At 37.3% G+C, this 12,405-nt stretch overlaps 1 protein-coding gene across 1 annotated transcript in view; it reads left to right on the top strand.

The window, feature by feature from the left end:
• Positions 1–12,405, top strand: part of LOC107732299 (Hermansky-Pudlak syndrome 5 protein-like) — a 23,136-nt gene that overhangs the window by 7,592 nt on the left and 3,139 nt on the right. The window contains exons 10-22 of the mRNA XM_016543579.1: positions 368–546; positions 741–899; positions 1,548–1,704; positions 3,341–3,452; positions 3,849–3,995; positions 4,272–4,340; positions 5,419–5,978; positions 6,989–7,109; positions 7,219–7,368; positions 7,451–7,570; positions 9,776–9,889; positions 9,970–10,076; positions 10,225–10,567. Of these exons, the coding sequence (XP_016399065.1) occupies positions 368–546; positions 741–899; positions 1,548–1,704; positions 3,341–3,452; positions 3,849–3,995; positions 4,272–4,340; positions 5,419–5,978; positions 6,989–7,109; positions 7,219–7,368; positions 7,451–7,570; positions 9,776–9,889; positions 9,970–10,076; positions 10,225–10,567 (2,338 nt within the window). The remainder of the gene's footprint in view (positions 1–367; positions 547–740; positions 900–1,547; positions 1,705–3,340; positions 3,453–3,848; positions 3,996–4,271; positions 4,341–5,418; positions 5,979–6,988; positions 7,110–7,218; positions 7,369–7,450; positions 7,571–9,775; positions 9,890–9,969; positions 10,077–10,224; positions 10,568–12,405) is intronic.

Here is a 12,405-nt window from a genome sequence, read left to right as displayed (position 1 = left end):
TTTTTTATTTTTTTTTATTTTAGCTATATATAAAGTATAAAAATAACTTTGTAAAAATAAAAAATACATTTTACATATTTAAAAAAATATATTATATGATATTGATATTACAGCTCTTTATGGATCTTTATCTGCCTTCCTAAAAATATTGAATATCAAATTTGCATAATTTCATAATAATGTAATAATAATATAAATATAAACATAATTAACATAAAACATGTAAATATATTTGAACAATATGTTTTTAAAAAGTAACAGTATAATTTTATATATTTATTATTTTTTATAAAGTTTTATAAAGTCTTTTATTGTATGGCCTGATTTTATAGCTCTTGGATCTGTATCTGTTATCTTCTCTCTATAGATGTGGTGGAGATTTCAGTTTTCCGTAATGAGCTATTTTGTCTACATGGTGACGGACGTTTGTCTCACCTGTCCCTGATGTCACCTGAGCGCTGTGTGGAGCGTCTGATGAAGAGGGAGAACTGGACGCTCGCCACCACCATCTGCTGCATGTTTCAGCACACCATTATTACATCCAGGGTACACATACAAAAACCAACACATATAGTATCCATACTGTTTCGCATACTATTTTAATAGTATGTACTGTGCAGTATGCATTAAATATTACAAAAATTAACATTAAATATTACAATAAGTATTTAATTAACATTAAATATTACATTAGTACTCCATTCCAAATAAAGTCTCACTCTTTTGCATTTCCTCCCTAGGCCAGGAAGTCCCTCCCCATTGATCGGTTGGAGCAACTTAAGGCTCAGCTAAACTCCGCCTCCCAGGAGCAGCTGATTGGTCAGCTGGAGGAAGTGATCAGCAAACTGGAGCCACTGGACTCCGCCTGCAGCAGCCGCAGGAGCAGTATTTCCTCACACGTGAGTCCAAAAACACACAGGCATATGTACAGATCAGAGGTCGCGTTAACCGAAAATTATCTGTCATCGACGGAATATTTTTTAGCAGTGTCGCAAAAATCTGAAGGCTTTCCGTCACTTTGACAGATTACATTCAGGGTGAGCTATTGTAATTTATAACTGTAATTCCCACCCCTGTCCAGTTGGTGGCGAGTGCTCTCCAGTGTGGCAGCACGTTTGATTACGCACAGGCGAGTATCCACTAGTAAAGCGAAAGACATGATCAGTTCAGTGCGCTGCTGCTTCGCTTGATCTGAGGTGTCTACAGCCATCTATCATGCCACATTAAAGAGCGTCAAAACGGTATTTATTGCTCATGAAAAGTGACGCACAGTCTCTGTTCATCTGTTCTCATCATAAATAAATGCATAAGCCTATATGCTCGTCCTGTAGGTTCATTATTAAAAATGAAAATGAGAACAAAAATGCAAGCAATTAAATGTGTTGTTATAATTAAAATATGAAAATTAAAATGACGGGTAATAATAGATTATGACGGCATTTTTACGACCCTGTCCGTCAAAATGATGGTCAATGTTAAAGTCTAACGCAACCTCTGGTACAGATGCATGTTTTTGAAATAAAAATGACTCTTCCTGTTGTGCGCAGGAGAGCTTCAACGTTCTGGACTGCGGCATCTACCGCGTCATCAGCCGAAGAGGCAGCCAATCAGACGATGATGCCAACTCCCTCGCCAACCAATCGATGCTTGAGGAGGAGCGGCTGAAGGAGTTCAGTTTCACCGAGCAGGAGCAGGTGGAGAATGGTGAGACTGAGAGAGAGTCACTGAGAAAACAAAAGATCGATTTCAGACCTAAAAGCGAGACCTAATTCCGGCTCTCTCAGTGGGAATTATTTGTCCTAAAATGGGAAGTACTCCACTCACATTTCATTATTGATCAGAAAGTATGGAAGCTTGTTTATGCCATGGGATAAAAAAATAAATAAAAACAGGCAATTGCAGCTTTTTATCTCACCGTTTTTCTCAGAATTGCAAGATTGAAACTCAGAATTGCAAGATATAAACTAGCAATTCTGACTTTTTTTCAGAATTGTTCATTTGCAAACTTGTAATTGACTCTTTGCAAAGAGTTACTGTTGCTATGTCCAACAAGCCACTCTCACTCAGTGAAAATGCATCACAGAGCAAAGAGGAAACTGACAACACGCCGACAGGTTACTTTTGGTATGAAACAAATTTTGTTCATTTTTTAAGAAATTCAAACAATAAATAATGTTTTGTGGCTCTTTTATGTGCTGCGACAGATCGCTGTAGCGCCTCAGTTCAAACGGCACGTGAACCGATCATCTCTTCCTCTTTACTGGTTATAGCATGAAATAAACATGAATGAACATCAGAAGATATCTTGTTTTAACCGCGGAAAGATGTCAATACACACCATTTTTCAAGTTCAAGTCCACCAACGCTAATCTACTCTCCCGTCTGGTTTGTTTGTCGGACAAAATGGCAGATTTGCCGTTATGATTGGTCAGATCGCCTGTCAGTCAAACTCCCGGTGAAGGGTCAGTTGTGTGATATACAGTAAACTTGCAGAATTGTGAGATAAAAAGTTGCAATTACTTACTCCTTTTTTTTTTATCTCATGGGAAAAAAAAAACAGGCTTTCATAAAAGAGATTTTCTTCAACACACAAAAACATTTAGCACATAACACTACACAGATACTGTAATGCCCCATTTTACTAATTTGACATATTTCGGAGTGAATCAGGATATTAAACAAGGGAAAAAAATTTAAACAGGGACTTAGTTTTTTTTTAAGTGAAAAAAATGAAGGATTAGCAAATGAAAGCCATTTTATAGGCATATAACATACAACAGATGAATCGAGGACAATAAGACCAGGGATGTGTATTAAGGTAGCAAATGAGTTTAATTCCGATTTTTATTTTCACATCCAAGCAAAAATTCTGCACAAAGCAACAAACTCACCACCAATCAGAACTTAACTGCTATTTAATAAACAATTTGAATGTTTAGTATGCCAACAAATGAGATTTCACTGCTTGCAGAGCTGTCGACCAAAATAAAAACCAAACAACTGACAAATAATGCAGTTTGTAGCTGGTTATGACAAAAAATATAAGTTATCATTTTTAATATTGTGAATTTTTTAAAAATTGTATAGTTTTATAGTAGTAATTGAATGTCAGTGTGTTGTATGTCAAATATTGTGCAATAAAATACACTAAAAACATGAATGAGCAGTAGTTTAATCATTTATCTGGTGTTTTGAACGTTTTAGATTCTTCTTTTTCTGATGATTATTATCTGCTTTATTCTTTGCTTTTGCTTAATTATCACACATCTTCTGACTTTATTCTCTCTGTCTTTCCAATCATCTCTCTATTATTTCATCTCCTCCTTTTGCTGTCCTGAAGACTCTCAGTCTGTGCGTGGAGAGGGCGACAGGTCAGACATCAACTTGCAGTTTCTGCCGCTGCCTTTCCGCTCAAAACCCCCACGAGTCGCCCTGCAGGCTGTTCGAGACAGGTACACACACACACTTATACAGCTGTCCCTAAAAACTGTAATAATTTCACTTCCTCTTAAATTTCACACCAGACCCAGTCTGCTTTGCTCTGATTGGCTGGATCACAAGGAAGGAAAATTTCAATGAAGAGTCAAAATTCTCATTAAAATGCAGCTGCTGGTACCCAGGTTATTTTTAAAACTGTAACTTCCTGTTTCGTCGTAGTGTCACATATTGCTTTGCCTCATTGTCTCATTTTATGCTGATGCCTGTGATTGGTAAGGTTACAAGTTATTTCTGCTCTTTGTTTTCTTTATGCAAAATCAGCGGCATTTTATTTCCTTATATTTCGGGCAATCATTGCTGATGTTGATGACTATCTCAGTGTTTTGTATTTGTGAATGTGTGTACATCAGTGTCTCGAGCTTTGTGAAAAAGACCACCGAGAAGATCAACACGCTTCAGATGAACGCAGACCTGTGGCCTCGGCCTGACCTCAGGGAAGGGGTTCAAGGGGAGGTCACGGCCACAGTGACCCCTCTTCCAGAAGAAGTCGAGCATGCGTGAGTCTTTTTTATTAGAGAAATAATGCACTCCCGAGGTGGTTATGTGGCCACGACTATATGTGATGGTCTTTCTCAGTTCATAAATTGATTTCATAAAATTGGTATCGAAAAAAGTATTGTTCAGGAACCAGTATCGAAGTCAAGGTATCGGTATCGATATCGAAAATTTTTGAACGATACCCAGCCCTACTATTGATGTTTTCTGACTGCTGCTATCGGTGTTTTGTATATTGACATTGTTTTTATTGTGATTTTTGATTGTCTCCCTGTAAGATTGAACGCTGAGCAGTCCAGTTCGGAGTCTGAGCTGCAGGAGTTGAGGGCCGCCACAAAGAAAGCCATGTGAGTTTAGAGGAGCGGTGCTTCGTACCGTTGCATAAAGGCAGGAAGATGTTCAGTCAAGTTGAATTATAAGCTGTTGAATGTTTGCATATGATACATTAATTAGAAAATCATAAAATGGCCTCGGCCTGACCTCAGGGAAGGGGTTCAAGGGGAGGTCACGGCCACAGTGACCCCTCTTCCAGAAGAAGTCGAGCATGCGTGAGTCTTTTACTTTCTGACACCCTATTGATATTTTTTTTTAAAGAGAAATTAATACTTTTTATTCAGAAAAGATGCATACAATTGGATCTAAAGTGACAGTAAAGACATTTATAGTGTTACAAAAGATTTTTATTTCAGACGAATGCTGTTCTTTATAACTTTCTGTTCATGGATTGAATCTATCATGGTTTCCACAAAAATATGAAGCAGCACAAACTGTTTTCAACATTGATAGTATTAATAAATATTTCTTGAGCAGCAAATCAGCATATTAAAATGATTTCTGAAGGATCATGTGACACTGAAGACTGGAGTAATGATGCTAATAAATTCAGCCTTGCATCACAGAAATAAATTACATTTTACTATATATTGTATTACAAGATAAAACATTTTTTTGAATTGCAATAATATTTCACAATATATACTGTTTTTACTCTATGCAGAATTGGTGAGCATAAAACATTTCAAAATCTTGGCAACCCCAAACTTTTGAACTGTAATTTAGTCATTTCAATAATAAATTTTCAACCTCAAGTTTATAGGTTTAAATACATTAATGCAAAAGAGAAATTATGTATTTTGTATATGCACAATTAGAAATAGAAGTTTTTCACAGTTGTGTGTAGCCATTTGCTGTTCATTTTAATAGCCTTCAGTGTGACAAATGATTTTTTAAAGTACGTATAATTATATTTAGTCTCTCAATTAATATTAAGTCATACAATGTGTGTATAATAATGACAATGCATATTTTCAAATTGTTTTAGATGAAATATAGCATATCATACTATATGAAATTACTACCCAATCACTGTAGCTGCTTTTCCTGCACACTGGACTGTTACCAGAGTTGATATTTTTTCCTCTGCAGCTCTCAGATCCAGGACCCCATGGTTTTATTGGACCCTGTCTGTCTAAGCGATGTACTTCAAGAGTGGGCTCCAGTTCTGGAGAGGGTCCTGGGTCCGGAGGATCACACCAGACCTACAGAAATAACAACTCAAGAGGAGAAGACTCTGGAGGAGGAAGAGCTTGTTTCATCAATGTCCTGCTGTGTTGTGGTTCAGCCAGATATCTACTCTGCTAACCTGGATGAATCTGCAACCCTTACTGAAGAAGAGGACCATGGAGAGAGCACCCCTTGTTCCACCGCCCCAGTCAGAGCGCTGTTCCCACCTCTGGCGAATCATGTCGAACTAGTACAGCTGTTTTCCCCCAAACATCTGCCCCCTGACCTCCAGGCTGACCTCTCGCAGCTGGCCTGTCTTTATGTGGAGATGGGCTGTCCCGGTAGAGGAGGCATCGAAAGTGTGTGTGTGTTCCTGAGGAGGTACTTCTTCCTGTTGGACCAGGAGAGAGTGAGGAAGATGTGTATGCTGCGATACAGAGAGCACCGCGAGGTGATGAAGGCGTATATTGCTGGCATGCTGGGTAAGCTTTTTATGTGTATTAACTGTAATAATTGGTGCATTTAAGTCCTCCTGGGAAGTTTGTGTTAAATATCATAACAAAAATAAACACCGGTATTCGGTATGAACCAGTATACCGCCCAGCACTACAATCAAGCTTTCTGTAAGTAAAACTAAAACCAAATTTCTCAAAATAAAAAATAAACTTTAACTGAAATAGAATAAATTATATTAAAAAAACGTATTTTATTTCAGCTAGTTGTCAATGCAACATTTCTCATTTTAATTTAGTTTAACTTGTACTAAAATACAACTAAAATAAGATTAATAAAATATAATATATATATATATATATATATATATATAAAATTATATAGGCATATATTTTAAAAAAACAATAAAAATGACAAAAACACAACAAAATGACTAAAACTCTAATTAAAATTAAAATAAAAAAATATAATAAAAACTGATAGTAGCATAGAACTATAATAGCATAGTCAGAGTCAGTTTTTCATAAAAATCAACAGTTTTTTTTTAAATCTACAAAATGATAACTAAAGAATTCGCTTCGGATGTGTTTTTGCTTTTTTATGTTTTTATTCAGTTCCTGAATGTGCTGAAAAATGGAATCGTTAGATATTGTATCATAATTGTACAGCACTATGGTATTTTGTTCATGCAACTGGATTTATTGTTCATTCATGCAGGTTCAACTCATTAATACAATCTTTCCAACATGACTTAAATGTACCAAATGAATCATTACACAGCCCTGCATTATATTCGCTGAATTAAATCCAATACTTTTTTCTTATTAATTTTGGGCTGCAATTAAACATATGTAAAATGTTTAAAAACTGTACGTGACAGAAAAATATTATTGATATTTTTTAATTCAGCATCATCAAATTAGCTAATATTAGTCCTCTTTTGCAAATCAGCAGATTTTTTTTTTTTTTCGAGATTCAGGGCTGAGCTATTGCATTTCTGTTCATATTAATTCTCCTAATATTCTGCGGCGTGTTGTAGAGTTCACTCAGGCCAGTAAGGTGGTGGAGGTGATTCAGAAGGGCGATCTGCTGAAGTCTCTGCGCAGCCTGAGAGAACTTCAGCCCTGGAACGCACCTCTGCTACTCTCACACCTGTACAGGTGAGTTTATGCCACACATGTGCTTAGTATCTATATGTAATGTCAATATGGCCACCTGCAGACCTGAATATGTCATTTATATTGAATATAATGCTTTTTTTCTCTACAGACTCTATGATAAGCACGGAGAGGTGGCTGTTCGTGCCTACCCGCAGTTCTATCCCACAATCCTCCCCTCTGACATCATGGCCATGGCTTTACCCAGCCACTTCCTGCCTTATCTGGACAATCTGGTCCAATCACGAGCCGAGCAGCAGCGGTACGGCTGCATTTCATTATACCTGTGATGTTGTATTCTTGTTTTTGAATATATCAAATAAACTATTTTTGTCATCTGCCAGGTTGTCTTTCTTGGGCTCTCTTCTCCAGCCAGAAAGTCTGCGACAGGATTGGCTGGAACTGGCGCTATACCATGATGCCCCTCAAAAGGATGACACACTCACTGCTGACGGACAGCCCAGGTACAAAAAACAATTTATATGTAACTAGATTCCTCAACAAGCAAATACGAGGAATTATTAATGTCTGTAATATAAATAACATGCTATATATACTATATACTAGGGCTGTCCATTTAACGCGTTAATTAGATGAATTAATTACGGTGAAAAATAACGCGTTAAAATTATTAGCACATTTAACACACTGGCCCTGCCCCAGACCTACATGGGTCATCTGACATTTCATACAGTTGATTGATGACAAATATGAGTCAGAGCAACAGCTCACTGAGTGATGGAGCCTAGAGAACGTAGTTAGAATGTCCCTGAAATTCAAGATATGGGGCAAAAATGCCCCTGTTTGAGTTTTTGTCTCATATTTACATCATATAGTAAAGCAATATAACACGAGCAATAAGTGCAATATCACACAAATGTGATACTGATCTTATAAAACAGTTCAATAAATAAGAAGTGAATATTGTGTTATTTTAGACACAGTGTTGTCTGTTTTGCTCAATTTTGCCAATGAAAATATAAAAACAAAGCAGAACTGTTTGTCTCTGAGCAACACACAGCTGCATTTCATTTCTTAATGCACGTTTTGAACGAATTGGGTGAACCATTAGGCGCGTTGAACCATTGGCCATAGGCGCGTTGGATTTGAAGCGGCGCTGCACAGACCGATCGGTGTATGGCATCAAAAGTACCGCGAGAGTGATTCAAAAGCATGCAGAGTCGTCTGCTCTCTAATCACTCTCGCGGTACTTTGATGTCACACACCGATCGATCTGATGATGATCCGCTTCAAGTCGAACAAGCCTAATGATTCAATGGACCATTCATAAAGAACCATTTACTTCACTCCTGAATGAATCAGCCATTTGAACGAATCAAATGAATGAATAAGTGACTCGATGACTCAATCATTAAGACATTTACCACCACCTACTGGCAGCTTTAGTTTATTATTTAGAGTATCATTTCATTAAAGAAATAATATTTCCATAGTAATAATAATAAAAAATTATTAAACGTATAGTTCACCCACCCAAAAATGAAAATTTTATCATCATTTACTCACCCCCATGGTCCAAAAGAGTATATGTAATAAATGTTATATTGAATCAAACAAAGTATTTCTTGCTGAAGCTACTTTTTGTAATGTCTGTTTGATGCTTTACACAACAGTGAGTAATTTCTCAGCCAAATTTGATGTGTGATTAATTAATCACCACATCATGTAATTAATTTATGTAATTATTAATTTAATAATTTTAATTGCTTACCAGCCCTACTATATACATATACATACAGGGTATATATATATATATATATATATATATGTATGTATATATTACACACACAAACATACATACATACATATATATATATTTATATACAGTTGAAGACAAAATTATTAGCCGGAAAATTAAAAGTTTAAAACAGACTAAATTTTGTTGTTTTTCCCAGACATTAATATGTGTACTGTTTAATTTTATTTTTCTGAGCAAAAATTAAGGACTTCTATCATGCATTTATAGCCTATCTATGTATTCTATGTTTATATAATAATTTATAAAAAAAAATATATATATATATTAGGGCTGTCAAGATGACTGAAAAACTAAATTCGAATTTTCCACTTAAATATTATCTAAATTCGAATTATATTCGAATTTAAAAGGCATAATTTCAGTTAGGGGGAAAAAAGCTTTTGGCTAAAGAGGGCGCATCGAGCAAAATATTATGCACGTTTCTTCAAAGCGTAATAAAATAACACGACTATCTTTGAAAAAAAGTGCATAATGTTTAAAATAATGTTTTAATGCCCCGCTAGAAAATGTGATAAATATGCGTTCTGTGTGAACGGCTTGGTTTCAGTTTCGCCGTAAACAACAACATCTCCACACTGATGCTCTTGTTTGCCGCTATATATTGAATGAACAACGTAGCAGCGCCGCATCTAGTGGGTTCAACTGGATAGGCTAACAAAAGCATTAAAATGCAATGACACTTACATTGTCGTCGCATTTCGTGCGCCACTGATAAGGGTGCCTGATGGCTGACGCAGACCTAAAATTCAAATGCAACGTTTTTGCATTTGAATGTGGATTTTTTTATTTTTATTCGACGAATATTCGAAATTCGAAAAAAAATTTGACAGCCCTAATATATATATATATATATATGATTTATATTTCTATAATGTCTCCTGTGCTGTAGGTGGCACTCTCATTTCTTCAGCTGGGGTTATGGGCGTCTACTGTCTTTGCTGATTCGTCTGCCTGCTGATCTGGCCTCCAAACAGAAGATGCTGGAGAAGTGCAGAACTCATGGGTGAGTGTAGAATTAGAATGGATAGAATTGGATCAGAATGTGTAGTTGTGTATACTGTGACTGTGTTATTTGTCTCTCAGGTATTGGATGGGTTACCTGTACCTGAGCAGAGAGCTGCAGTGGCGGCCCGAGGCTTTCAGTGCCATCTGCAGACTGGATGACATGACACTACTAGAGGGGGATGATGGTACAACAAACACAGATGCTCAAAACTGTCAATACAAAGTCACTTAATTTGTTTATTTTAACCAAGAACCTGGTTGTCTGACTGACACTTAAAGACACTGTGGAGTTATTCTATTGTATGTAATGCCTCTCTCTTTGTCTTTCTGCAGGTATTGTACCTCAGTCTTTTGACGAGTGGGTGTTGCTTCTCCAGCTCTCCCAGCAAATCAGTTCAAGCAACGAAGCCCCGCCCACTTCAGCCCTGCCCAGCAGCCCCAATGGATCCTGTTCAGACGACACTAACGGCACGAGCGATAGTTCTCCCGACCTATCAGACGGTTCGACTGACTGGAGCATTCGTGTCAGCCCGGAGAACATCATCCTGTGTCTGGTGCGGGTCTTCGGGCCGGACCGGGCCCTGACGGCCCTCCAGGAGCGCGGGATACAGGTGGATCTCAGTTCAAGCTCAACGCTGGTCTGCGATCTGCTTCGTATGGCTGAGAAGCGGCAAAGGTGAGAGCATGGAAAATAACAGTGGGCTTTTCAGAAAGCAGTAGGGCTGTCGCGGTGAGGGAATTTCCCTTACGGTAATTTTGAGTGGCTCAATAACGCGGTATGCGGTATTATCGCCATAAATATCTGCGGTTTGCTCGTCAATAGCGCGGTATTGCGATATTGCGGTTATCGCGACAGCCCTAGAAAGCAGTACACTAGCATTCAATGCCAAACTTACTGTTTTTAAAAATATAAGTATATACTATAAAATATTAGGGCTGTGACGGTCGCCGTGACAACCGCGTCACCACCGCGGTTGTCTACTGCCACAGGCGGTAGTGCACGTGACGTCACACACTATATAACAAGCATAATACGAAGTGTTGTATACAAGTGTAATAACAGTAATAGTTGCAAATTGTTTTATTTAGACTAAGTCTATGGTAATTCACAAATTACCTCAAACGTCATACACAGCGTTTCCTTTAGATTGGCAGGTTTGAGCGCAGGAAAATACAGTTTATTCTGCATTCAGCAAATTAATTTTGTGTTGGGCGATGGACCTTGTTGGGAAAACAAAAACTACATCGCCGATCTGGAGCTCCATTCATGTCACCCATCCGCGTTTGTACAAGTGTCTTCAAGTTCCAGTGATCGCAAACGCCTGGCTGGTCAGGTTTAGTGAGGCTTTCTCCAAACTGGCCAAATACAAACGAGACAGCGATAAAACTAGAGGTCGACCGATATGGGTTTTTCTCTGGCCGATGCCGATATTTAGAAATCAGGGCAGCCGATGGCCGATATATGATGCCGATTTTTTTGGCCGATTTTCTTTTTTTTCCCTCCTTCATCTCATAAAAGTGAGTTTGAGTAAATGATTATTGCAAGGTACAAGATAGTAATAGTAGTAGTAGCCTAATTCAGAGTAATAATACATGGCTCAAAACTTAAGCACCTTCTCAAAACAGTTCTGAAGCATGCTTTTTGTTTATGTTTGCTGACAGACACCAATGTGTCCCACAGACTTGCAAATGCAAATTCATTCTCCGTCAGCAGGAGGCGCTGTTGGAGCGGGAGATATAGCGGTTTCCCCGGTAACGGCTGTAATCTAATAAGCACTGCGCTCACAAAGGCTACTTTATCAGGCATTACAGGAAAGGCGAAATGAAAATGACACCGAAGCTTTTCTGAAGACGGTCGGTTCTTTTCAAAGATACATTCATATAAAAACACTGCTGCATTTTAATTTTGAAACGTGCAGTGCTCAGTTTATTCAACGAAGTATAAGCCTTTTAGGAAACAGTGTTAATTTCGTCAACGAAGACGACGATGAAAAAAAAAAGACGAAAAAAAAGTTCTCACATTTTCGTCTCAAGATAAAGACTAAGACTAAATCAAAAATGCCTGTCAAAATTAACACTGTTAGGAAATCTATTTGTGGCGGTGACGAGCTGCCACAAATAACTCAATGTATGGGAAACACTGGACACTGCTATAAGTCAAATGGCCAGGTGATAATAAAAATAAAAGAGTTCACACATATTACACAGCCTTTGTATCTCTTTCGTATTTCTCTTATTGTCTTATTTTGCTTCTTTTTCAAAAAATTATACATTATATATATTTTATATGAACAACTATGATTTTTATAAGTTGCTCCTTTTTCACTACTGTTAAAGGGATAGTTCACCCAAAAATTAAAATTGTCATCATTTATTCAAGTTTTTCCAAATTCAATCCTTGATTCAAATTTCTCATAAGCTTAATTGATTTGGTCTAAAGAGAGAAGAATTAATGACTTTTTTTTTTTTTTTTGAAGACTACATAAAAATAGCTACCAAAATAAATGTTGGTAA

Source organism: Sinocyclocheilus rhinocerous, unplaced genomic scaffold, assembly GCF_001515625.1.
Source record: "Sinocyclocheilus rhinocerous isolate Xijiao unplaced genomic scaffold, SAMN03320098_v1.1 scaffold38, whole genome shotgun sequence".
NCBI lineage: Eukaryota > Metazoa > Chordata > Actinopteri > Cypriniformes > Cyprinidae > Sinocyclocheilus > Sinocyclocheilus rhinocerous.
Note: the sequence above shows the minus strand (reverse complement) of the source record. Positions and strands in the feature narration are given on the sequence as shown.